A 27,500-nucleotide genomic window follows, 5' to 3' on the forward strand; every position below is an offset into this window, starting at 1 on the left:
GGACGATGATGAAGTATGATGAAGAGGGGCCCTCAAGGAGCCGCATTCATTAGGGGACACTCCAGCTGACATCAAGCTGTGAGGCCATCGCCAACACGGTGGCTCTGCACCGACCCGAGACTGCTGTGTGCGGGGACGTGGGACGGAGATCTGTACGCATATGCATACTCCTGTACTGAGGGAGAGACCCGGGAACTGTGGTTCCTCTGGACACCACCCCTGAAGTCCTGCAGACATGGTGAGGGTCTGCTGTTATTAAAGATACTAAAGAACACCTGAAGTCCTGCAGACAGGTGAGGTCTGTTGTTATATAAAGATACTAAAGAACACCTGAAGTCCTGCAGACAGGTGAGGGTCTGTTGTTATTAAAGATACTAAAGAACACTTGAAGTCCTGCAGACAGGTGAGGGTCTGTTGTTATTAAAGATACTAAAGAACACCTGAAGTCCTGCAGACAGGTGAGGGTCTGCTGTTCAACATATACATATGTCAATAAATTAACGCAAGTGAAACCGCCTGCTGACCAATCAGAGCTCCGTGTGCAGAGTTTAAAGCTATCAAGTCATATTACAGGATAGAGGAAATATAGAAAACTGCCGTTGCAGGAAAGACGGCCGGCAAAAATCACAGACTGTGTGAACGTGAAAATTAATAGAATATCCCCTCCCATCTCCAGAGCAATCTGACTATTATAACATTAGCGTTAAGAAAGCTTACTTAAATATCTGCCACAACATAAGTAACCAGATCAGAGTAACATTAAGTACAGTCCACGGCACTGTGAGTGCAGACGTCGATGTGTCCCATTATCATTCATATCATATCACATCATAATGTATCATATATTTCCTTATCTGAGTCAGCTGAGCCGTATCTGGCCGTGCAACACTCACAGTGTCACATACTGTATGCAGAAGTATTATTTTAAGCAACACATTAAGTTGACGAAACACTCGAGTCAAATGTAATTAAAGTCAGATCCACTCGTGTCTTGGACGGGGCAGTGATTTCATAAACCTGTTAATGTACGCATTCAAACACTTTTTCTTTTACCAGCTGTATTCACCTTGCAGGTGCAGCTATGTGGCTTTTATCCTGGGGTAAAGTGTTTAAGTCATGGATGTTTAAAGTTTAACTTCTTCATATTTGACTAATATTAAAGTTCACTTTTCATTCAGGAAGTATGACGCTGCGCTGTCAGTACGCTTGTCCATGTTTGAGATTGGTCGAATGCTCCAGATACCACCCCTTTCATGTGAACGTGCACCTAACTAGATGGGACACGGCTGGCTTGAGCGATCCACTTGATAACCCGCGTCGTAGTACAGTTTAGCGAGAGCGCGTATGTTTTGGATTGGGCCAACCGGCTAACTCAAACATATCCAGGTTAGGTTGAACCGGCTTCGTCGTACAGGCCTCTGAGGTTCTGTTGTTGTTACTAAAGAACACCTGAAGTCCTGCAGACAGGTGAGGTTGTGTGTAAAACTCTAAAATAAACCTCCTTACCTGTATCTCAAAAAGAACAGGAATATTCAATATCAGGTTTAAATCTCTGCAGTGTTTTTGATGTATAAGACTTTAAAATAAGCCTCCTTACCTGTCTCTCTCTGCAGGTGCGTTTCTCTGCTGACGGACTGCAGCTCTACAGCGTCTCCAGAGATAAAGCGGTCCACCTGCTGGACGTGGAGCGAGGGCAGCTGGTGACTCGGATCAGAGGAGCTCACGGAGCCCCGATCAACAGCCTGCTGCTGGTGGACGAGAACATCCTGGCTACTGGGGACGATGGGGGGACTCTGAAGGTCTGTACAGGAGGGGATATATACTGTTTATTTTATATTATTACTTTATTTATGATGATAAAGTATCACCATGATGAGGAATTCACGTGTACAAAACGACATCACTTCCAAATATGAGGAAAAGCATAAATCTGACTTGAATTTGTCCCGTTGTTCTTCCTGAAGGTGTGGGATATGAGGAAGGGGACGGCCATCATGGATCTGAAACAGCACGAGGATTACATCAGTGACATTGCAGTGGACGCGGCCAAGAGGATCCTCCTCACTACCAGGTTCTTAACATTTCATAATCATTTTGTATTATTTAAATATTTAATATTTAATTTTCTTTTTACATTTTTCACAAACATTTCGGACAATATTTAAATTTTTTTACAAATCGGTCTGAAATATTCTGACAATTGTTTTTAGTTGCTGCCATTGGTAAAAAAGCAGTTGGTTAAAAAACAGGATATTTTTGGACATTGAGAATACTGATTCATTTTTCCAATTTCAGATTGTTTCCTTTAACTTTTAGGATTTGTTTTCACAATTTTCTGACATTTTCTTACATTTTTATTTAATAGATATTCAAAACATTTGTATACATATTTGTTAATTTTTCAGGTACATTTTTTCTTACAACTTTTCGTACATTTTTCTACAGTTTTTTTTTGTACATTTCGACAAATTACATTTTCAGACATTTTTCTACCATAAATGCTTCAAAACGTCCTTAAAACACCACCAACGGCCCTCTGTAACCCCTCTAATTGTACCTTCTTTGCCCCTCACAGTGGCGACGGCACGATGGGCGTCTTCAACATCAAGCGGCGGCGTTTCGAGCTTCTGTCGGAGTATCAGACCGGAGATCTGACCTCGGTGGCGTTGATGAAGCGGGGGAAGAAGGTGATCTGCGGCTCCAGCGAAGGAACCATCTACATCTTCAACTGGAACGGATTCGGAGCAACGAGCGACCGATTCACCATCAAAGCTGAGTCCGTGGAGTGCATCGCGCCGATCACCGACAACATCATGTGCACCGCCTCCATGGACGGGTACATTCGGTGAGTCAGGGTTACATTGGGATTACTGGTGGTTTTTAGTCCCAGATTACAGTTACATTGATGACTTTGGGATCGTAAACTGGTTTCTAGATGCTCTTATCTGGACCCAAATGGGCTTTAAATGGTCCAATATGATGTTATTGTGGCCTAAATTGGTTTCTTATTGGTAACATGATCCAACAACCATTTACTTCTGAGATAATCCATAATGTCTTTCAATTTTTCTCATTGGGATTACTGGTTGATTTTGGTCCTAGATTACTGTTACGTTGGTTTTTATTGGTCTTAGTTGAACCGAGCTGGTCTTTCAGTAGTCCAATTGGTGTTTTTGTGATCTTATAATGACCTAAAATGTTCTTTTGATGGACCAAGCTAGTCCTTTAACTAACAACGCTGCTTTAATCTAATGTTTTGATGACCTAAAATTGTCAAAATTGGCTTCTTATGGTAAAATCTGTTTTTTTAATGGTCCAACCAGGTGTTGTAATGGTCAGACATGATCTTGGTTCCATACACTGGTTTCTTAACGCTCTAAAATGATAAAAAAAAATCTGAATCGCATTGGGATTACTGGTTCCTAGCGGTCTATTCGTTTCTTAGCGGTCTACAAATGATAAAAAATCAGCTTTTAATTGTCTGAGCTGATGTCACGATGGCGCATTTTCAAGTAGTCCAAACTATTTTTTTCTAATGGTACAACTTAATGACTGGGATCATAAACTGGTTCCTCGATGCTCTAACCTGGACCAAAATGGGCTTTTAACTGGTCAAAACTATTTTGTTAATGGTCTAATATGATGTCTTTGTGTCCTGAATTGGTTTCTTATTGGTAACATGGTCCAACAACCCTTTAGTTCTGAGATAATCCATCATTTCTTTATATATAAATGTCTCTCCTTCCTCCATCAGAGCCGTGAACCTCTTTCCCAACCGGGTCATCGGGTGCATCGGGCAACATGTCGGAGAACCCGTCGAGGAAATCAACAAATCCTGGGACTCCCGTTTCCTGGTGAGCAGCGCCCACGATCAGCTGATCAAGTTCTGGGACATTTCGGATTTAAAAAACACCAAGGTCACCGAGTACCGCAAGAGGAAGAAGAAAGACGGACGCATGAAGTCGCTCACAAAGAAAGCTCACGGAGATAACGACTTCTTCGCCGGACTCATGGAGGAACCTGAGAAGAAGGAGGAAGAGGAGGAAGGAGAGGAGGAAGAAGAGGAAGACAGCGATAGTGGAAGTGATTAAAAAAACTGGACAAACTGATGAATGAACTGATATAAGAACACATGATCACACACTAAAATATGAAGTGTTGGACTGTTAAAAGCTTTTATAAATTCCCTGTCAGACTTTATTTACATCTCTGATCAGATCGTTCCTGATTTACACCAACGTCTCTTTGTGAATTTACAAAACTTACATATTTTTTGATAATAAAATACTTTTTTCTTTGCTTTTTTTTGGTATCAGTATCAAAAAGCAGCTATTGTATTAAAAAAACACAATAATAACCAGCTCTATGTTCATAGGCATTTTAAGCCTGTCTGCTCGGTTTGAGAAAAATGTTTTTGTAATAAAATTGTAAATAATTACAGCTTTGTATATTTATTTAATACATCGTAGTTCTTAAAATGAGACTACCTCGCATGTGTTTGTCAATTCTGCCCATGTTATACTCTATAAAGAAACACACCTGTAAATAGTTTAATTCTGTATTTCTTTTAACTTTCAGTACCAGAAAGTAACAAGAAATATGTCAGTTAATAAAAGTTGTGCATTAAACAGTGAAAGCACCGAAATATACGTACAGTACTAAAAGTAAAAGTACTCGTAAAATAGAATAGCCCTTCCCTGAATCCTAAATACTGTAATATATTAAAATGACTGAGAAATCGATTAATTAATGTGAACATAGCTTTAATATTGTGTGTATAATTTGAATATTAAATCTATCAAATAAATTCAGTGTAGTAGAAAGTTAAATAATGTGCCTCTTAAAGGCTGTAAAGAATAATTTAGCATAAAATCTACATTAAGGGTAATTACAAATATCTTAACACGTTTCCTTGAAAGATAATAAGTGTATATATATTTATTTTTTTAGTCCGAAATTCGTTTTATTTTACATTTTCTAACAGATTTACCCCGAGTTGGTACAGTCCAGTCTCCCCACACAATGGTACAGTCGCCAGCGGGAAAGCGCTGTTTGTCACGTGACATGATGTACACGGTCAACATGGCGACAGAAGAAGAACAAGGATCGTAGCTTAGAAACGAGAGAAAACAGAGACTTTATCTCCGGATTCACACCATTATCCCTCGGTTTTTTACGGTATGTAAACCTATTGTCCCGGTAAACTTGCATTAAGATAGATATGAACCACATAGAGTTAGGGTCCAGCTACAGCTCAGGGTTTAGCCACATGCTAAAGTTAGCTTCAGAGCTAACGGTCTGTATTTGTAAACAAAGACACGACGAGCTGGAAATGAAACAAAAAATACTTAAAAACTGGTTAAAAAACGTTTCTGATGGAAGGAAACGACCTGTTCTCTCTTTGAATGTGGTTTATACCTTTCAGATAACATCTAGCAACAGGTAAAGCCTTACAATGAACCGTTTTCTATGGTTGGAAACTATATTTTAAGGTCACTCCTTAGCTACATATCAGAGATACATATTGTTCTTTTAATACTCTTTGTTTGTCTGGATTATATCTCACATTTGCATTAACAGTAATATATGTATAAATGCTACTAAATTAATACAAAATCTAGATAGAAACTACTCAGTTTATGTCACAGTTTAAACTTCACGCTTTCTAAAATAGGTTTTAATGCTTAAAATGGAAATAAACGACTTTTTTAAACAAAACGGTTTGTCATGGTTGGAAAGTAAATAAAGTACATTTACTCAAATACAGATTGCAGGTAGTTGTATTAGCTTAAGTATTTTCATTTGATGTCACTTTATACTACTTCTTTATTACATATCAGACATAAATATGTACTTAGATAAGAGAAGATTTACACATAATGTGAAACTAAAACTGGTATATATATATAATGAATGAGTAAATGTGTCTTTCAGACGGCCCTTGATTACATGATGGTTATTAAGTAATCTCAATATATTTCTGTTTTCTTTCAGGCTGTTTCTCTGTCATTAGAGAGTGAGAGTTATCACGATGCCGGGGAAAAACGGTGACCAGTTCAAACAGGGAGACCTGGTGTTCGCCAAGATGAAGGGATTCCCCCACTGGCCTGCCAGGGTACACTCACACACACATACACGCACACACATACATGCACACACACAACATAAATACCTGCGTACAGATGTGTATTCCTAGCTAACGTCATATTCTGTGTGTTCAGGTGTGTCAGTGTGACGGCGGTGGAAGAAACAAGAGAATCCCGGTCTACTTCTTCGGGACGCATCAGATGTACGTACACTCTGTGGAGTCTATTTTTATATAACATTACAAGACTGATTCTTATTATTACATTATAAGCTTATTGTGCTCATTTTATGTTGATGTGACTTTGGAATAAATAGACAAAATCACTAATCGCAGGTTCTGATGGGTAGGATACGAAACGAAGGGAAATTAGTGACATTTGAATAAATATTGCAAAAAAAGGGCTAAAAAAAAGGCATATATATATATATAACCTGGCCGGCTTAGCCAGTCTGTATTTCTTCAAGCACCACAAGATTCATTTCTCAAAAAATACACAGTAAAAGTACTTCAATGTATTGTTAGTAGTAGGCTTACTAATACAAAGTCAAACCGTATCAATTTCATTAAGAACTAATGGTAACATTTTATTTGTATCATTCATCAAAGATAGCAGAAAACATGCATTATGTACTATGGAGGGGACTTTGAGGATTACTCACAAAGTACACGGTAAAAGTACTTCCTTTTATTTCTGGTAGCAGTTAAACTAGTACCGAGTCCAACAGTATCAGTTTTATTAAGAACTTCTGGTAAAGAATATTTGTATCACTCATAGAATATAGCAGTGAGATTCGCCCCGCCCCTCGTAAAAAGCAAAAAGGCCTCTCAGACGCTCTTCCGTTTACTTGTTTAATAAAGAAAAACAAATGGACCGTAGACACACGGATTGACCGTCCTCATCTGCGCACTTATTTTGTAAGGTCACTTCCGGTAGCAGAATATGAAAAAACTGTAGTGTTTTCTAGTGATTTTATTTTTTGTTTTGAGAAGTACAAAATGAAAATCATCCCGTTTTTTAAGTTTAGTAAATCCATTTTCGACCATGATAAAGAAAAACGCCTTGAATTTCAATTTTGGTTTTTCAATTTTAAAACAAATTAAATATCCAGTCGTTTTTTGGTTTTGAATATCCTTCTGTGAAAAGAAAATCCAATGACCAAAACATACCCTGACCCAAAGCCAGGTGCAGACACTGTAGAGACAATGCGTTACTGAGGCTCTGTAACGCCCACGCATAGCTGGGAACCAGCAGAATGAAGGTTCTCCACCATATCTGTAGAAAACTTTAGCAAAAACAAATGGCGTATGATAGCGACAGAGAGGGAGGAACCTTCACAGGCCGGCCGAATGCTGATTGGAAGATCGTGTTGCCAAGAGACTCTGTCTAAGTCTCTGCACCAACGAGAGAGAGCCAAAGTTTAAACCTTGGCCCTCCCCAACTAGTCTCAACCAATCATAAATGTATACACCAACACACACACACAGTAATCCTGACAGCAAAGACATGGTGACTTCAAAGTGTAATATCCGTCCTCAGAGGAACGATCCCTCCGGAGAACATCGTGCCGTACGTCGGGAACAAGCTGAAGTTCGGCAGCGGCGTCCGGATCAAAGGCTTCACTGAAGGCATGTGGGAGATCCAGAACACGCCCGCCGTGGGGAGCAAACTCAAAGTAAGAGTCGCTTATTAAAACTGTTCTGTTAAATCCTCTCTCTCTTCTTTGACCTTGACTCCAATTCACAACCAGCTACCTATCACCTTAAAGCTAACTCTCACCTTAAAGCTAACTCTCACCTTAAAGCTAACTCTCACCTTAAAGCTCACTATCGCCTTAAAGCTAACTATCGCCTTAAAGCTAACTATCGCCTTAAAGCTAACTATCGCCTTAAAGCTACCTCTCGCCTTAAAGCTACCTATCGCCTTAAAGCTACCTATCGCCTTAAAGCTACCTATCGCCTTAAAGCTAACTCTCGCCTTAAAGCTAACTCTCGCCTTAAAGCTAACTCTCGCCTTAAAGCTAACTCTCGCCTTAAAGCTACCTCTCGCCTTAAAGCTAACCTCTCGCCTTAAGCTAACCTCTCGCCTAAACTCTCGCCTTAAAGCTAACTATCGCCTTAAAGCTAACTATCGCCTTAAAGCTAACTATCGCCTTAAAGCTAACTATCGCCTTAAAGCTAACTCTCGCCTTAAAGCTAACTCTCGCCTTAAAGCTACCTATCGCCTTAAAGCTACCTCTCGCCTTAAAGCTAACTATCGCCTTAAAGCTACCTCTCGCCTTAAAGCTACCTCTCGCCTTAAAGCTAACTATCGCCTTAAAGCTACCTATCGCCTTAAAGCTAACTCTCGCCTTAAAGCTACCTCTCGCCTTAAAGCTAACTATCGCCTTAAAGCTACCTATCGCCTTAAAGCTAACTCTCGCCTTAAAGCTACCTCTCGCCTTAAAGCTAACTCGCCTTAAAGCTACCTCTCGCCTTAAAGCTAACTATCGCCTTAAAGCTACCTATCGCCTTAAAGCTACCTATCGCCTTAAAGCTAACTCTCGCCTTAAAGCTACCTCTCGCCTTAAAGCTACCTCTCGCCTTAAAGCTACCTATCGCCTTAAAGCTACCTCCCGCCTTAAAGCTACCTCTCGCCTTAAAGCTAACTATCGCCTTAAAGCTACCTATCGCCTTAAAGCTAACTCTCGCCTTAAAGCTACCTCTCGCCTTAAAGCTACCTCTCGCCTTAAAGCTACCTATCGCCTTAAAGCTACCTATCGCCTTAAAGCTACCTCTCGCCTTAAAGCTACCTCTCGCCTTAAAGCTAACTGTCGCCTAAAAGCTAACTCTCGCCTTAAAGCTACCTCTCGCCTTAAAGCTACCTCTCGCCTTAAAGCTAACTATCGCCTTAAAGCTACCTCTCGCCTTAAAGCTAACTCTCGCCTTAAAGCTACCTATCGCCTTAAAGCTACCTATCGCCTTAAAGCTAACTCTCGCCTTAAAGCTAACTCTCGCCTTAAAGCTACCTCTCGCCTTAAAGCTACCTATCGCCTTAAAGCTACCTCTCGCCTTAAAGCTACCTCTCGCCTTAAAGCTAACTATCGCCTTAAAGCTACCTATCGCCTTAAAGCTAACTCTCGCCTTAAAGCTACCTCTCGCCTTAAAGCTAACTCTCGCCTTAAAGCTACCTATCGCCTTAAAGCTACCTATCGCCTTAAAGCTACCTCTCGCCTTAAAGCTACCTCTCGCCTAAAAGCGAACTCTCGCCTTAAAGCGAACTCTCGCCTTAAAGCGAACTCTCGCCTTAAAGCTAACTGTCGCCTTAAAGCGAACTGTCGCCTTAAAGCTAACTGTCGCCTTAAAGCTACCTCTCGCCTTAAAGCTACCTCTCGCCTTAAAGCTACCTGTCGCCTTAAAGCTAACTGTCGCCTTAAAGCTAACTGTCGCCTTAAAGCTACCTGTCGCCTTAAAGCTAACTCTCGCCTTAAAGCTAACTCTCGCCTTAAAGCTACCTCTCGCCTTAAAGCTACCTCTCGCCTTAAAGCTAACTGTCGCCTTAAAGCTAACTGTCGCCTTAAAGCTACCTCTCGCCTTAAAGCTACCTGTCGCCTTAAAGCTACCTGTCGCCTTAAAGCTACCTGTCGCCTTAAAGCTAACTCTCGCCTTAAAGCTAACTCTCGCCTTAAAGCTACCTCTCGCCTTAAAGCTACCTCTCGCCTTAAAGCTACCTGTCGCCTTAAAGCTACCTATCGCCTTAAAGCTACCTCTCGCCTTAAAGCTAACTCTCGCCTTAAAGCTACCTCTCGCCTTAAAGCTACCTCTCGCCTTAAAGCTAACTATCGCCTTAAAGCTACCTATCGCCTTAAAGCTAACTCTCGCCTTAAAGCTACCTCTCGCCTTAAAGCTAACTCTCGCCTTAAAGCTACCTATCGCCTTAAAGCTACCTATCGCCTTAAAGCTACCTCTCGCCTTAAAGCTACCTCTCGCCTTAAAGCTACCTCTCGCCTTAAAGCTAACTCTCGCCTAAAAGCTAACTCTCGCCTTAAAGCTACCTCTCGCCTTAAAGCGAACTCTCGCCTAAAAGCGAACTCTCGCCTTAAAGCGAACTCTCGCCTTAAAGCTAACTGTCGCCTTAAAGCTAACTGTCGCCTTAAAGCTAACTGTCGCCTTAAAGCTACCTCTCGCCTTAAAGCTACCTCTCGCCTTAAAGCTACCTCTCGCCTTAAAGCTACCTCTCGCCTTAAAGCTACCTGTCGCCTTAAAGCTACCTGTCGCCTTAAAGCTAACTCTCGCCTTAAAGCTAACTCTCGCCTTAAAGCTACCTCTCGCCTTAAAGCTACCTCTCGCCTTAAAGCTACCTCTCACCTTAAAGCTAACTCTCACCTTAAAGCTACCTATCACCTTAAAGCTAACTCTCACCTTAAAGCTAACTCTCTGTTAGGTCTAACTCTTAGTGTGTGTTTCGCTCCGCTCACCGGTCCGTCACAGCGGGCGGAGCTGCAGGAGTTCTGCTTCACACACGTTGCATACCGCTATTTTACTGTCATTTTCGGACACCTTAAAATACTGCCAGACCGGTGAAGCCATTTTGGAGAGCTTGTTTCGCACAGAGAAAAGTGTCATGTATTTGTGGTGTTAATGGATCCTTTCCGTCTTATTGTGTCCTCAGATACCAGCACAGAGCAGGGCACAAGCTACACCTGCTAAAGCTACAGCTAAAGCTACACCTGCTAAATCCACAAAGGCTACCAACGACAAAGCTAAACCCACTCCCAGCAAACCCACTCCCAGCAAACCCACTCCCAGTAAACCCACTCCCAGTAAACCCACTCCCAGCAAACCCCCTCCCAGTAAACCCCCTCCCAGTAAACCCCCTCCCAGCAAACCCCCTCCCAGTAAACCCCCTCCCAGTAAACCCCCTCCCAGTAAACCCCCTCCCAGTCGAGCGGCTCCGGTCAGAAACACTCCCAGCAGAGGATCCAGTAAAGCAGAAACTCTTCCTCCTCCTGCTGCTGTTTCTGTTTCTAAAACTCCGACCAGATCTTCTCTCAGAAACGCTCCGGAGAAAACGGAAAGCTCAGGAACAGATTCAGCTCCAGAGACTCTGAACAGGAGGAGCAGCAGGTCAGCTGCAGCTAATGCACCAGAGAAGAAGAACGAGGACGAAGAGGAGAAGAAGAAGGAGGACGAAGAGGAGAAGAAGAAGAAGGAGGAGGTGGTAAGAAACTCTCTGAAATAATTAAAAGGCGTTTGCAGCTCTTCCAGAAAACAGCTGTTTTTATTGATAAATATGACTCTTTCTTCGTTTGAATCGGTTCTTCTCCTTAGCGACTCCTTAGCGACTCATTAGCGACTCCTTAGCATTAGCTCATTTGAGTGTTCTTTTTTTTTATTTGTCAGATTGATGCAGAGCAACAAAAGAAAATAGATCATGCTGTTACCCTTCCAGGTAAATCACACACACACACACACACAGACACAGACACACACACGGACAAACACACACACACGGACAAACACACACAGACACAGACACACACACACGGACAAACACACACAGACACAGACACACACACACAGACACACACACACAGAGACACACACACACACAGAGACACACACGGACAAACACACACATAGAGACACACACACGGACAAACACACACACACAGACACACACAGACACAGACACACACACGGACAAACACACACACACACACACGGACAAACACACACAGACACACACACACACACACACACAGACACAGACACACACACACAGACACACACACACACAGACACACACACGGACAAACACACACAGACACACACACACACACACACACACACACACACACACACACACACACACACACACACACACACACTGTCAGGTGTAAAGCATTTGAGGAGATAAAACTTCTGATTTTATCTCCAACAGTCGACAAGAAACTGAAGAGCCCAGAACCAAAGTCTGAGGAAGAGGAGGAGAAATCTTCATCAGAGAGTCAAGGAGTCAAGAGGAAAAGGGACGAGGAAGAGGAGGAAACGAGTGAAGGGAACAAGGAGGCAAAGAGAAAAGAGAAACGGGATGAAGAGGAGAAGAAAGAAGAAGCTGGGGTGAAGACGAGGAGAGAAGAGGAAGAGGAGAAGAAACCAAAACAAGATGGTGGCGAGGAGAAGAAGACGAGGAGAGAGACGAGGTCGACAGAAAAGGGGGAGGAAGAGGAGGTGAAGAAGAAGAAGGTGACTGAGGAGGAAGAGGAGACAGGAGGGAGGAAGACGAGGAGAGAGACAAGGTCGAAAGAAAAGGAGGAAGAAGAGGAGACCCCCAAACAAGATGGTGGCGAGGTGAAGAAGACGAGGAGAGAAACGAGGGAGGAAGAGGAGGTGAAGAAGGTGACAGAGGAGGTGAAGAAGGTGACAGAGGAGGTGAAGAAGGTGACAGAGGAGGTGAAGAAGGTGACAGAGGAGGAAGAGGAGGTGAAGAAGGTGACAGAGGAGGTGAAGAAGGTGACAGAGGAGGAAGAGGACAAGACCCCCAAACAAGATGGTGGCGAGGTGAAGAAGACGAGGAGAGAGACGAGATCCAGAGAAAGAGTAGAGGAGAAGGAGGAAGAGGAGGTGAAGAAGACGAAGGTGACGGAGGAGAAGAAACCAAAACAAGATGGCAGCGAGGTGAAGAAGACGAGGAGAGAGACGAGATCGAGAGAAAAGGAGGAAGAGGAGAAGAAACCCAAACAAGATGGCAGCGAGGTGAAGAAGACGAGGAGAGAGACGAGATCGAGAGAAAAGGAGGAAGAGGAGACTGGGGGGAGGAAGACGAGGTCGAGAGAAAGGGAGGAAGAGGAGAAGAAACCCAAACAAGATGGCAGCGAGGTGAAGAAGACGAGGTCGAAAGACAAGAAGGAGGAAGAGGAGAAGGAAGGACACGGGACGAAGAGGAAGAGGGAGGAAGAGGAGGTGAAGAAGGTGACGGAGGAGGAAGAAACTGCAGGGAGGAAGACGAGGAGAGCTGAGGAGCAGAAGAAAGCAAAGCATGCTGGGAAAGAAGACGAGGTAAAACATTTATTTTTGATTTCTATTCAATTAACTTTATTGACTGGAACAAGACGACGAACTCATCAAAGCTGCCCGTGTGTTAGGGCTGATCAATCAATCGTATTTTAATCACAATTACCATTTAGAAAACAACATAATCGAAATAAAACGATTATTTTTATTTAATTATTTTTATTATTTTTATTAATTAATTTATTATTATTATTTTTTTAATATTTTTTTTATTCGTTTTTTAGTTGAATTAAACTTATAGTTCAGGGTAATCAACTGTTATAAAATCCTAAACAGTCACTGTGCGTCTCTAGATCCTTGTCCACATAGCGCTGATATCTGTTGTACCATCAGGACACTACTGTCCTTTGAACAAAATGCGCAAATTGGCCGTCAATCTAATTTCGCATGGTGGTGCTGGCCCAGTTGTCTCTAAACTCATAAGCCATTCTATTTCTTTGGGTAAATGATACGTCCGTTTTAATGATACTTAAAGTTCAGGGTAATCAACTGTTAAAAACATACAGTTCACATTTTTATTTTCAATAAATTGATGTTTTCAAAGTAAATCGTTTTTAATACTCGTGATATCAATTATTGACCCAAATAATCGAGATTATGATTTTTGCCATAATCGAGCAGCCCTACTGTGTGTGTTGTATCTAATGAGACGTGTTGTGTTTGCAGAGAGAGAGTCGGCAGGCGGACAAGAGGCAGAGTTTCCTGAAGTCTCTGAAAGGGTTACTGACGGACGAGAGAGGAGGCCGCAGGAGGAGCTCGCTGTAACAAACACATTCATTTATTCATTGTTTACACACGGATATATTCTACTGTATTCATAAAACAAAAAATAGAGGGTTTTATTCCAGATCATTACATGGCTTAGTTGAATACTCGATTCTGATTGGTCCATTCAGAACATGTGACACGTTGTTAATCCAGTAAAGACCGCTGTCAATGACTTATTGACCGTTGTTAAGGACGCTCACATCTGCAGAAAGAAGTCCGGTCGATTGAACTGGCCGAAAACCGACAAGACAAGAGGGACAAGAAAACATCGGAGAAGTAAGACAAGAGGGACAAGAAAACAGTGGAGAAGTAAGACAAGAGGGACAAGAAAAACAGTGGAGAAGTAAGACAAGAGGGATAAGAAAACAGTGGAGAAGTAAGACAAGAGGGATAAGAAAACAGTGGAGAAGTAAGACAAGAGGGATAAGAAAACAGTGGAGAAGTAAGACAAGAGGGATAAGAAAACAGTGGAGAAGTAAGACAAGAGGGACAAGAAAACAGTGGAGAAGTAAGACAAGAGGGATAAGAAAACAGCGGAGAAGTACGACAAGAGGGACAAGAAAAACAGTGGAGAAGTAAGACAAGAGGGATAAGAAAACATCGGAGAAGTAAGACAAGAGGGATAAGAAAACAGTGGAGAAGTAAGACAAGAGGGATAAGAAAACAGTGGAGAAGTAAGACAAGAGGGACAAGAAAACAGTGGAGAAGTAAGACAAGAGGGATAAGAAAACAGCGGAGAAGTAAGACAAGAGGGATAAGAAAACAGTGAAGTAAGACAAGAGGGACAAGAAAACAGTGGAGAAGTAAGACAAGAGGGACAAGAAAACGGTGAAGTAAGACAAGAGGGACAAGAAAACAGTGGAGAAGTAAGACAAGAGGGACAAGAAAACAGTGGAGAAGTAAGACAAGAGGGATAAGAAAACAGTGGAGAAGTAAGACAAGAGGGACAATAAAACAGTGGAGAAGTAAGACAAGAGGGATAAAAAAACAGCGGAGAAGTAAGACAAGAGGGACAAGAAAACAGTGGAGAAGTAAGACAAGAGGGATAAGAAAACGGAGAAGTAAGACAAGAGGGACAAGAAAAACAGCAGTGAAGTAAGACAAGAGGGACAAGAAAACAGTGGAGAAGTAAGACAAGAGGGATAAGAAAACAGTGGAGAAGTAAGACAAGAGGGACAAGAAAACAGTGGAGAAGTAAGACAAGAGGGACAAGAAAACAGTGGAGAAGTAAGACAAGAGGGACAAGAAAACAGCGGAGAAGTAAGACAAGAGGGATAAGAAAACAGCGGAGAAGTAAGACAAGAGGGACAAGAAAACAGCGGAGAAGTAAGACAAGAGGGACAAGAAAACAGTGGAGAAGTAAGACAAGAGGGATAAGAAAACAGTGGAGGGATAAGAAAACAGTGGAGAAGTAAGACAAGAGGGACAAGAAAACAGTGGAGAAGTAAGACAAGAGGGATAAGAAAACAGTGGAGAAGTAAGACAAGAGGGATAAGAAAACAGCGGAGAAGTAAGACAAGAGGGACAAGAAAACAGCGGAGAAGTAAGACAAGAGGGACAAGAAAACAGTGGAGAAGTAAGACAAGAGGGATAAGAAAACAGCGGAGAAGTAAGACAAGAGGGACAAGAAAACAGCGGAGAAGTAAGACAAGAGGGATAAGAAAACAGTGGAGAAGTAAGACAAGAGGGACAAGAAAACAGTGGAGAAGTAAGACAAGAGGGACAAGAAAACAGTGGAGAAGTAAGACAAGAGGGATAAGAAAACAGCGGAGAAGTAAGACAAGAGGGATAAGAAAACAGTGGAGAAGTAAGACAAGAGGGACAAGAAAACAGTGGAGAAGTAAGACAAGAGGGATAAGAAAACAGCGGAGAAGTAAGACAAGAGGGACAAGAAAAACAGCAGTGAAGTAAGACAAGAGGGACAAGAAAACAGTGGAGAAGTAAGACAAGAGGGACAAGAAAACAGCGGAGAAGTAAGACAAGAGGGATAAGAAAACAGTGGAGAAGTAAGACAAGAGGGACAAGAAAACAGCGGAGAAGTAAGACAAGAGGGATAAGAAAACAGCGGAGAAGTAAGACAAGAGGGATAAGAAAACAGCGGAGAAGTAAGACAAGAGGGATAAGAAAACAGTGGAGGGATAAGAAAACAGTGGAGAAGTAAGACAAGAGGGACAAGAAAACAGCGGAGAAGTAAGACAAGAGGGATAAGAAAACAGTGGAGAAGTAAGACAAGAGGGATAAGAAAACAGTGGAGGGATAAGAAAACAGTGGAGAAGTAAGACAAGAGGGACAAGAAAACAGCGGAGAAGTAAGACAAGAGGGATAAGAAAACAGCGGAGAAGTAAGACAAGAGGGATAAGAAAACAGCGGAGAAGTAACGGGGCAGAAACCCTCCTTTTTACGCAGCGGTCCAGACATAGACATCAAACGGCGACACATATTCAGTGTGCAGTTCCTTTGGCATTAGGGCAGGGATATCTAGATACTTCCCAAGGTTTGACATAATGAACTGTGCTACTTTTAAAGCAAGAACGATCGCAGTTCCAGCCGTTGGTGCGCCGTGGAACGGAGGTTTTCTTATTTTTAAGTAAAACATTTGCTTAACGGGAAAAGATACCCCATTTTAATTTACTTTTCTATTAGGAAATCATTTATTTTCAGATGCTTTCTCTATTTTAGCATTTATAGAAAATATATATATTTTTTAAATTAACAGAATAACTTAATTGAAATATTTTTTAATTCGTTTTCTTTGAACATTTATCAGGAGGGATGCAGCCACGACCAGCTCGGAGGTTACAAGAAGGAGTCAGACGACAACATCGGACAAAAAGAACGACAAAGAATCCACCGCGAGTCTCAGGAAGTCAGAGACAAAGACCTCAAAAAGTGAGAAGATTGTTGACAAGAAAGATCAAAAACCTGCAGAGAAACCGACAGGAAGACAGGGACAGGAAGAGGGGAACACCTCCAGTCAGAAAACAACAACAACAACAACAGAGAAGAAGAAGGAGGTGAAGACGGACGAACAGAAGAACGATGTTTTAAGTAAAATCCCAGAGGAAGAGAAGGAGAAGAAAGACGAGAGGAAAATCATCGGGAAAATCGTGAAGGCGACGCCAGGACGCGGGACGAAGGTCCAGATGAAGACGATGATGGGAGGAGTGACGATGGAGCAGGAGAGGAAGAAGAAGGAGGAGGAGGAGAAGAAGAAGAAGAAGAAGGAGGAGGAAGAAGGGAAGAAGGAGAGGAAATCTGAGGATAGAAAAGTGGACGACAAAAAGGGAACGGAGGGCAAAAAGGAAAATGAGGCGATGAAAAAGAGCGAAGAGGAGAAAAAATCTACGTCCAAAACCTCCGAAAAGAAAGAAAGCAGCGTGGAGAAAACAGCCACGAAAGACCAGAAGAAGAAAGAAGTGTCTGACGGGAAAACGACCGCAGAGCAGACGACTAAACCACAGAAGAAGAAAGAAGAAACAGAGGTGAAGAAAACAGCCACGAAAGACCAGAAGAAGAAGGAGGAGAAACCTGAGAAGACAGACGGAAAGACCACCGAAGAGTCGGACACGAAACCACAGAAGAAGAAAAGAGATGGAGCATCGCAGTCTGAGGACGAGGAGAAGAAGAAGAAGAAGAAGAGTTCAGATGTTTCCATGAAGAGCGGCTCGTCGGAGCAGAAGAAGAGCGTGGCGGCCACGGCGGCCATGACACTAACGGACTCAACGCTGCACCGTATCCATGGAGACATCCGGATCTCTCTGACACAAAACCCCGTAAGAGATCACTGATTTAATATTATAGGGAGACCTTTAAAGAGTCCTCTCTAGTGTGTCTACTTTTAAAAGTTCTCTCTAGTGTGTCTACTTTAAAGAGTCCTCTCTAGTGTCTCTACTTTAAAGAGTCCTCTCTAGTGTCTCTACTTTAAAGAGTCCTCTCTAGTGTATCTACTTGAAAGAGTCCTCTCTAGTGTCTCTACTTTAAAGAGTCCTCTCTAGTGTGTCTACTTTAAAAAGTTCTCTCTAGTGTGTCTACTTTAAAGAGTCCTCTCTAGTGTCTCTACTTTAAAGAGTCCTCTCTAGTATGTCTACTTTAAAAAGTCCTCTCTAGTGTGTCTACTTTTAAAAGTTCTCTCTAGTGTCTCTACTTTAAAGAGTCCTCTCTAGTATGTCTACTTTAAAAAGTCCTCTCTAGTGTGTCTACTTTTAAAAGTCCTCTCTAGTGTGTCTACTTTTAAAAGTTCTCTCTAGTGTGTTTACTTTAAAGAGTCCTCTCTAGTGTGTCTACTTTTAAAAGTTCTCTCTAGTGTGTCTACTTTAAAGAGTCCTCTCTAGTGTCTCTACTTTAAAGAGTCCTCTCTAGTGTCTCTACTTTAAAGAGTCCTCTCTAGTGTGTCTACTTTAAAAAGTTCTCTCTAGTGTGTCTACTTTAAAGAGTCCTCTCTAGTGTCTCTACTTTAAAGAGTCCTCTCTAGTATGTCTACTTTAAAAAGTCCTCTCTAGTGTGTCTACTTTTAAAAGTTCTCTCTAGTGTGTTTACTTTAAAGAGTCCTCTCTAGTGTGTCTACTTTTAAAAGTTCTCTCTAGTGTGTCTACTTTAAAGAGTCCTCTCTAGTGTCTCTACTTTAAAGAGTCCTCTCTAGTGTCTCTACTTTAAAGAGTCCTATTTAGTGTGTCTGCTTTAAAGAGTCCTCTCTAGTGTCTCTACTTTAAAGAGTCCTCTCTAGTGTCTCTACTTTAAAGAGTCCTCTCCAGTGTCTCAACCCTGTAAGAGATTCATTATTATAGGGAAACAATAGCGCCAAGTGTTCCGTAGTGATGTCACTATGTTCCGGAAGTCATTGTATGAGATGTGAAATTCTGATCTGAGATTAAAGTGGTACATAATACAAATTTAAAAAATATAAAATATGAGCAAAAATTCTTCTGTAAGATTTAAATGGTGACTTTTTGAGAGAATCTAAATGTGTGTGTGTGTGTGTGTGTGTGTGTGTGTGTGTGTGTGTGTTTCAGGACATCAGTAAGTGTCTGCTGGCTCTGGATCAGCTCAGTATGCTCCTCGTCACGTCCAAACACGTGAAGAGACACAGCGAGCTGATCGCCACGCTCAGGAAGGTAAACACTGCTTTATTATCAAATATCTATCTAACACCTGGATGCGTCTTAGCTGCACACACACACACACACACACACACACACACACACACACACACACACACACACACACACACACACACACACACACACACACACACAGCTGCAAGTAGAGGCTGAACATCAACAGGAAACACATGTACTGCACTTCCTGTACTGTACCTCCGTATAGAAGCTGATACATGTCATAAATACTTGAAGTAAATGTACCAACTTTAAGTGTATTTCTACTCCGTTTAACTGCCGACAGAAGGAGATAATTACGTATATTTCTGGGTTAAATAAACTACATTTTAACCTTGTTTTTATCCCGGTGCAGCTGCAGCATTGTATCTCAGTATAGAAGCTGATAAATGTCATAAATACTTGAAGTAAATGTACACACGTTCACTGTATTTCTTCTGCGTTTAACTGCCAGATAAATGTCATGTATACGTGGGTTGAATATACTTATTTTAACCGTGTTTTTCTCCTGCTTCCAGCTGCGGTACTACCGGGCGAACCAGGCCATCATGGACAAAGCTTCGATGCTTTATAACCGTCTGAAGAACTCCTTCCTGGTGGGCGAGGGCGAGGAGGTGGTGAGCGCCGCCTTCCTGCAGTCCCTCCTGCAGGAGAACGAGAGGGGGGAGGAGCAGAGGGTGAGGAAGAGGAGGGAGGAAGAGGGAGAGAAGGCCAAGACTGAAGGTAAATGCATGCTCAAATGTACACAGGGAGTGAATGGAGTGATAGAAAACTGTGTGCCAAATAAAAAATTACTAAAAAAAATGTGATAATTATTTTGTACGTACAATTTTAATTTTAGAAATATAAAAAAATATTATAAATTAATTAAATTATACATTTTAATTTGTTATGATTTATTTATAGTTTTTTTGTCATTGTTTTAATAACAAAAAAAACAGCTATTTATAATGTGTGTCCCCTCCCTCCCGCAGCTGCAGTGGTCTGTCCCTGAGTCTTCACTGTTCTTTAAGCAGAGCGGACCGTACCAACTCTAATCCGAGGGGTGGTCAACAAGATCCCCCACATCGCATTAAACACCTCTATAGCAGTTTGTTGTAACGAGTGCCGTAGATACAGACTTCACCACAGCAGTGTTCATCTCTCACACTAATTCAACACGTCAGCATTAAACACAACGTTTACCGTCTCTTTTTCAAACCTTACTTTGTGGGTTTTCTTTGGCATTAATGTTCTTTCATCACTAAATAGTCAGGAAATAAACAGAAAAATTACTTTTATTTAAATCCGATGTGAAGGGCTGATGGGTAATGTAGTTTTTTCAGGTTTAAAGTCACTAAAGTGTTTTTATAAATCTCTACAGCCACATGTATTCTGTATTTTTATCGTGATGTTTTTAAATTGTTTTGTTTTGTATCTGCTCGGGTGCCGTTGGGTTTCTAGATGGCTGTTTTGTAAATATGTAATTTTTGTAATACAGTGTTTTTTTTGTTTTTCTTCCAAATGTGAAACATGTGCTGGTTTTTGTAAATAGATGTATGCAAAGTAGTAAATAAAAAGAAGTACACAAAATCTTTCTTTTTTGTTTGGGTCCGAGTCTCTTCAATTTACAAAAACTCAAATGTTATTAAAATTACATATATTTATCTAAAAATCCCTTTTTCTCGATTCAAGCTTTATTTTATTGACATGAAAACAGAAATATGTATAATATTTGTTTTAAATCATACAAACACATAAGATACTAAGACTTGCATTTATAATAATATAATAAAACTATATATATATTAATATTTATGAAAAATATCCTGCATGCTGCTGCATTGTTATTACTGTTCAGAAAACAGCCAACAGACCCCTCCCTCTCTGTGTGTGTGTGTGTGTGTGTGTGTGTGTGTGTGTGTGTGTGTGTGTGTGTGTGTGTGTGTGTGTGTGTGTGTGTGTGTGTGTAGGGGCGGGATCAGGAAGCTGGAGGTGTGTTTTCAATGTCCTCGCGGAAGACTAGCAGAGCGACCGACACACAGAAAAAAAAACCCAAACAGAAATCAGAAAACACCGGGAATAATACACAGATGAGTGTGTGTCTGCTGCAGCACGGTGTGTGTGTGACTGTGTGAGTGTGTGGCAGACATGGTGTTAGAGCTGCGGACCTGAAGGAGAACAGCCGGCATCACCATGGCCCACCACGTAGGCAACGGAGGAGCAGAGGAGGAGGTGGGTCAAATTACCGAGAATACCCCGCCGAGACATATCTAATGTTTTTATTATAACACAGCATGCACGTTACTGCAACTGTCTGTTGTTCGTGTGTGTGTGTGTGTGTGTTTTATATAATTCAAATGCTATTTCCCGTATGCTCCACACAGTAGGCTTCATTCCTTTAATACTCGTGTATTTTTTATATATATTTTACCTAATTTATTGACATATTTCGGTTAATTGTTCATTTTTTATTTGATTATTTTAGGGAAAAAAATCCTATAATAATGTTCAATCTTTTTATATTTATTTGTATTAATATTGTAGAGATTTTTTAAGATGTTATGGTTCTTCTTCATATGCTCCACAGGAGGCTATACTCCAATAATACTCATGTGCATTTTTATACTTTTTTATTTAGTATTTTGGAGTTTTAATACCAATGTGCATTTTATTTAAAGTATTTTTTCATTTATATTATATCAATTATATTTCACCATGGACTCTTATATGAAATAAAAATTTAGAAAATATACACAATGCACGTCAGTAGTACAGATATATCCTGCTGTGTTTGTGGAGCATGTAGAACATGTGCATTTAGTAGGCTGTAGTATCATGGTAATTATAATATATAAGTAAATCAACCTTTATAGGAATATATAGTATTATGGGAATATAATATAAATGCAACACAAACACAGTACAGACCATACGTGTCTCCAATACCATATTTAATCTATATTATATATATTATATTATACAAAGTGCCTTGTTTCAAGAACCCACCAACCATTCCCAGCTTCTAAGACGAACTTTGAGCATCCTCTCACCCTGTTTGCACTGGGACACTCCCAGTTAGAACAAAAGCAACAAGGCCGTAAGCTGACTGGAAACATAAAGGTTAACAAATAACTTTTACTGGCTCTCTTTGCATCGTATCCCAGCCCGAACCCACTCTCCCCACTCAGAGACATCCTGAAATCCAGCTTCCTGTTGGCCTGCGGTGGTAATCAGATCCTCCATTTACATAAACCTACACACACACACACACACACACACACACACACACACACACACACACACACACACACACACACACACACACACACACACACACACACACACACACACACACACACACGATGGTATCACTTCACTTAAAGCTGATAACACACTGCGGGTGGAGAAAGATAAGAATCAGAAGCTTTAAACAGACACGGAAATCAGAAAATGTGCCCAATGTTTAAAAGAAAATTCTGCAAATAGATTAAATAATTCCAAAGACACACTGTGGGTCAGTACAGAACGACTACAGGAACGTTATATATATATATATATTATATTTAAAAGGACAATTTAAGGGACAACAGACCCCTTATCGAGGTACAATGGATCTGCTTAATGTATATAAAATCCCTAAGATTTTGGTTTAATACTTATATTTCTCCACATAGCACCAACAAATACCCATCTGAACATCTGAACTAAAATAACCCTAAATTGATGTTAAAGTCATACATTTGCAAGAAAAACCTCATAGTGTGAGATTTACGTCTCAAATTGTAAAGGATATTGAAGCACAAATACAGCCGAGTAATTGTACCACTTTAACCTCGGAGATTAAGCACGTTTGCTTCTCGTTAATTTAGAGTTTTTTCCTCTGAATATTACCCCGTCTACCTGGGTCGATCATGATTACTTGTTTACCTACAATAACCCCAATTAGCTGTCAAAGATCTTTACGCCTCAGGGAATATTCAAGTATTTTTCTTAAGTATTTGAGTGAGTTTTCTTGTAAATGTACCCCTTTAATCTCAGACAGTACACTTGATTCCTTTCCTCATATAAACGAGATTTATTTTCACTTTATTCTCCAAATTATAAATTGTAAATTCGCTTTTTGAATAATCTTTGAATGAAAACGACAAAGGGAAAGTTTCGGTACAAATGAAAGGCCTTTTAGAGCAGAGTCAATTATACTTAATAATAATAATAATGGGTTCCATTTATAAAGCACTTCATATTTGATTTCAAATGCCGAAGTGCTACAAGCAGTGAGCATGAACAGTATAAATAGACATTACACAACACGGTAGAATTAATAAAAAGCAATAAAAAAATAAATAAAAGGGTGGTAAAAAGGTCTGGGCAAAGGCTCTTTTGAAGAGATGGGTTTTGAGGCCTTGATTGGGAGTCCGCCTGCTATCACAGTAGTAGCGGGAGAGAGGCAAGCAGTCAGCCGGAGATAGTCGGCTGTTTTATAACCTCTGCTGTTTTTAAGGGCTGTCCGGGTCATACCTTACTTGTTAATTTCCTAATTTTCTCTGACAATCGCTCCTCTGTTCGCCTCAACCCTAACTCACCACATTACAGACGAATCAGCTGAGAGGGAACACGCTGAGGTTATTAAAGATTCAGACAAAGACGTTACTACCCAGGAACACAACAATAAATAATACAAACAAACTGAAATGGTTTACCGTGCTATAACTTTTTCATTTTGTAATCGAGTCCATAAAGCTTATGCAGCAGTTCTGGTTTAAACCCTGTGGTATGAATGGACTTTAGATTACACCGTGAGAATTCAAGTGGATTAAAAACTGGGCTTTACTTAAACACATATACCATTTCCTCACTTGTATGTGTGGAAAACGACTGGATGTTTCGTACAAATGTAGTTAAATCGTGTACGTAGTTATCCCAAATATCTACAACACTTTACAAACCCAGAAAATGTGTAGTTTGGGTCAGTTTGGTTTTCATAAACTGACCTTTGACCAGTTTTAAGCCTCATATTAACGGTAGTTTGCAGAGAAACAAGCGTAGCATATGTTAGCCTTTAGCTCGTAGGTCGAGGGAAAACTTTTGTTATTGAAATGACAGAATCAACAACTTTCTCCATATGGACATTAGAGTGAGTTTGTGGATCTTGAAGGGGTCTTTAAACGGGTACCAATACGTGTAATGAGTTTTCAAGGATTTCCTGAATGTGTGCAGGTCTTTGAAAAGGTTTTTGGGGTCTTGAGGATCACTCAAAGTTGTTCAAGGGTCTTTCGATGAGTATCAGAAGGTTAGAAGGGTCTTCAAGGAATATTTTACTGTTCCCAAGTCTTTGAGAGTGTTTCAAATGCTATTAAGAGTGTTCTTTTGGAACTTCCTTGGAGATTTGGAGGGAGCTTTTGGATTTTGAGGGTCCGTCAATTGGTACAGAGAACTTGATGAGTTTTCAAGGAATTGCTGAATATGTACAGGTCTTTGACATTTTCTTTATTAAGGTTTTGTGAGTTATGGAGTGAGTTGATGGATCTTGAGGGTCATTTGGCCTCTAAAGTTTGATGAGTCTCCCAGGAATCGTTGAATTTCCTCACTTCGTTGAGAAGGATTATATAACCAATTTCAACCTGTTTTGTTGAACTTTCTTGTAGATTCAATGGATCAAGATATGAGTTTGTGGATCTTAAGGCAGCTTTTCAAAGATCCTTCGACGGTATCAGTAACTCTTATGGGTCTTTAAGAAACCTCTTGATGTGCCAAGGTCTTTGAGAGAGTTTAAAATGCTCACATTGAGTTGTTTGTGGAATCCTTTGGACATTTGATTGGTCACAGATTAAGCTATTGGATCTTGAAGAAACTTTTCAAAGATCCTTTGATGGTATCAGTGTCTTCAACAAGCGTTTGCATGAGCCAAGGTCTTTGTTTCACTTGCTCTTTTTAGGTCTTTGTGGAACTTTCTTGGAGATTTGACGGGTCAAGGAGGGAGTTCTTGGGTCTTGAGGATCACTCAAAGTTTTTCAAGGGTTTTTCAATGTGTATCAGAAGGTTCTTCAAGGAATATTTTACTGTTCCCAAGTGATCTTTTGGATGTTGAGGGTCACTGAAACTTGTTCAAGGGTCCGTTAATGTGTACCAATAAGTGTGGTTTGCCTTCAAGGAATCTTTGAATATGCCAAGGTCTTTGAGATGGTCATCGCATGCTTCTGATTGATCTTAAGTTTGATTTTAAGGATCTGAAAGTTGTTCCAGAAGTTTCTCAAAGCCCCTTAAAGAACAGGAAGTGTCCTTTAAACATATTTGACAGGTTTTGGGGCTTTGGAGGAGGTCATCGGAGGAGGTTAGGGTGCAACAGGGTCTCCTGAGGGGAATTGCTTACCTTTAACTGGACAGAAAGGTCATACTGGGGGATTCTCCGGGGGTTTCCAGGCGTCTAGAGAGTGGATTATGTGTTAAAGTGTGTGTGTGTGTGTGTGTGTGTGTGTGTGTGTGTGTGTGTGTGTGTGTGTGTGTGTGTGTGTGTGTGTGTAACAGGACACAGTGTGTAGGTCTTCACTAATTGACTAGAGAGCTGCTGCTGTCACTAGAGAGGCTCCTCGGTGTAACATCAGACAGCGCTGAAGCTTCTCCACAGAAACATGAGATCTGTGGAGCAAGTCGATCCACTCCTGTGAACCGTGGTAACAAGAATATTTAGCTTTTTGTTTACAGTATATATACTAAAGTACTACAACTACTAAATAAAGTCTTTAAAATGTGTGAAAATTGCCAATCTTTTTACGTAATCTACATCTTTAAGGCCTTCGTTTCATGCTTACAAATAATAATACAAAATATAATAAAGAAAATAACAAATATAAATAATTATAATAATAATAATATGAACCAAAAATATGAATAGTAATACGAAAATAGAATAATAAAAGAAAGATTACAAATAATAATAATAAACCATTTTAAGTACAATTTTTTCTTATAATAATTTATTTTACTTAATGCAGTATTGTTACAGTGTGGTATTAGTAGTTTTACTGCAGTAATTCATCTTTCTTCTAGCCCTTTATTAGGTAGCTATTTAAAAAAAGGATTATCTTATCTCAATGCAAATCTGCAAAAGAATTACGTCACTTTTAAGAGTCTTTTGTTTGTTGACGTGCAGCACAGGCTGGTTAAACAGCATTCATGTATAACTACACACACACACACACACACACACACACACACTGGGAGCGTATGGTGTGTGTGTGTGTAAAGCTGTTTGTGTTGCAGACCTACAGAAACACAGGCTGAGACTCGGAGAGAGCATCTGTTTGTGCGGGAGAAGAGCGATAAAAGTGTGAAAGGAAGCAGAGAGCGTCTGTTTGGATTTACACACACACACACACACACACACACACACACACACACACACACACACACACACACACACACATACACACACACACACACACACACACACACACACACACACACACACACATACATTTGCCAATAGGAGTGCAAGTGACTCATAGTGACTTTGGGATGTTAGCCTCTGCAGACCATGTATATGCACTAAAACCTATATAACACAGTACAGGAGAGGGAAGCCCCAGAAAAGCAGAAAAGGGACCTTTAAGTATTTCCATGTTATGCTACGTAATACCTCTACTTATACCATCTTGATATATATTACATAACGTGAAGATAAACTCATGTTTAAATCATATTTCTGCCTCTTCTGTGTGGACCGTGACCTTAACTGGGTCACAGCAGTGAAGTCTGGTTTCTCAGAGGGTCGATAGCCTTGTGTGTGTGTGTGTGTGTGTGTGTGTGTGTGTGTGTGTGTGTGTGTGTGTGTGTGTGTGTGTGTGTGTGTGTGTGTGTGTGTGTGTGTGTGTGTGTTTGTGTGTGTGTGTGTGTGTGTGTGTTTGTGTATGTGTGTGTGCAGCTGTACCCTATTATGTAAGAAGCCACTGTGCTGCTATTATTAGCTTCTACTGAGGCACCAAAGACTCTGGTGTTTGTGTGTGTATGTTTGTGCAAAATCAATGCGGTTATGTTCGTGTTGACGTGTCGATGCTAAAATACAATACGCATTGGGTTATAGCCGCCTGTAAGGTGTGTGTGTGTGTGTGTGTGTGTGTGTGTGTGTGTGTGTGTGTGTGTGTGTGTGTGTGTGAGTGTGTGTGTGTGGGTGGTATTACAATGTTATCATGAAGCTGAAACTCCTTCTACAAACAGTGGGTCCTTAAATGTACAAATCTTAGCTTCTCTTAATATGTCACCTATTATTCTCCTCCTTTAATAAAATGGAGCAGAAATGAGTCTTAAAATCTGGGAATGAGTCAGCATTTTCTTACTTCCTGTCCCCTGGTCTGGAAGTCAATGGTTTCCTGAATGTGTTTTGGGTTGTTATCCTGAAATAAGGTCTGTGGTTAACACTAGCCTCCTTTAGCTTAGCAGTGGTGGCGTGAAGTCATGTGACCGTGCTGTAGTTCCTTTATAGCCCAACATTAGCCACC

General features: G+C 40.8%; 3 protein-coding genes across 4 annotated transcripts in view; all 3 read left to right on the top strand.

The window, feature by feature from the left end:
- Positions 1 to 1,444: 1,444 nt before the first annotated feature.
- LOC117475791 (WD repeat-containing protein 55) lies at positions 1,445 to 4,438 on the top strand (the record flags this gene model as incomplete). The annotated part of the gene is made up of 5 exons (XM_034122136.1): positions 1,445 to 1,467; positions 1,614 to 1,799; positions 1,965 to 2,071; positions 2,576 to 2,845; positions 3,755 to 4,438. Coding segments are annotated over 5 exons (923 nt in total), but the record flags the coding sequence as incomplete, so codon positions are not given.
- Positions 4,439 to 5,000: 562 nt separating this feature from the next.
- Positions 5,001 to 20,601, top strand: LOC117475790 (hepatoma-derived growth factor-related protein 2-like). Of its 2 annotated transcripts, XM_034122135.1 has the most exons (13): positions 5,001 to 5,178; positions 5,995 to 6,115; positions 6,222 to 6,289; positions 7,626 to 7,761; positions 10,737 to 11,285; positions 11,468 to 11,516; positions 12,009 to 12,734; positions 12,813 to 13,126; positions 13,808 to 13,902; positions 16,677 to 17,682; positions 18,919 to 19,020; positions 19,542 to 19,746; positions 19,998 to 20,601. In XM_034122135.1, exons 2-13 carry the CDS (start codon positions 6,032 to 6,034, stop codon positions 20,015 to 20,017), a joined length of 3,354 nt encoding a protein of 1,117 aa, XP_033978026.1. In that variant the 5' UTR covers positions 5,001 to 5,178; positions 5,995 to 6,031; the 3' UTR covers positions 20,018 to 20,601. The 2 variants fall into 2 exon arrangements, with proteins under 2 accessions (XP_033978026.1, XP_033978025.1); XM_034122134.1 differs by having other exon boundaries at positions 5,003 to 5,178; positions 12,009 to 13,126.
- A 398-nt stretch (positions 20,602 to 20,999) lies between these two features.
- The window catches only part of LOC117475792 (tetratricopeptide repeat protein 39B), a 15,562-nt gene continuing 9,061 nt past the window's right edge, over positions 21,000 to 27,500 (top strand). The window contains exon 1 of the mRNA XM_034122138.1: positions 21,000 to 21,237. Coding sequence (XP_033978029.1) covers positions 21,199 to 21,237 — 39 coding nt within the window. The 5' untranslated portion in view covers positions 21,000 to 21,198. The remainder of the gene's footprint in view (positions 21,238 to 27,500) is intronic.

Source organism: Trematomus bernacchii, unplaced genomic scaffold (assembly GCF_902827165.1).
Source record: "Trematomus bernacchii unplaced genomic scaffold, fTreBer1.1, whole genome shotgun sequence".
Classification (NCBI taxonomy): domain Eukaryota; kingdom Metazoa; phylum Chordata; class Actinopteri; order Perciformes; family Nototheniidae; genus Trematomus; species Trematomus bernacchii.

Coding starts and splice junctions, on each gene's coding strand:
- LOC117475790 (XM_034122134.1), top strand. CDS start 6,032: ATGCCGGGGAAAAACGGTGACCAGTTCAAACAGGGAGACCTGGTGTTC. Junction 11,286..11,467: donor AGAAGAAGAAGGAGGAGGTG/GTAAGAAACTCT, acceptor TTTATTTGTCAG/ATTGATGCAGAGCAACAAAA. Junction 19,021..19,541: donor TGATCGCCACGCTCAGGAAG/GTAAACACTGCT, acceptor TCCTGCTTCCAG/CTGCGGTACTACCGGGCGAA.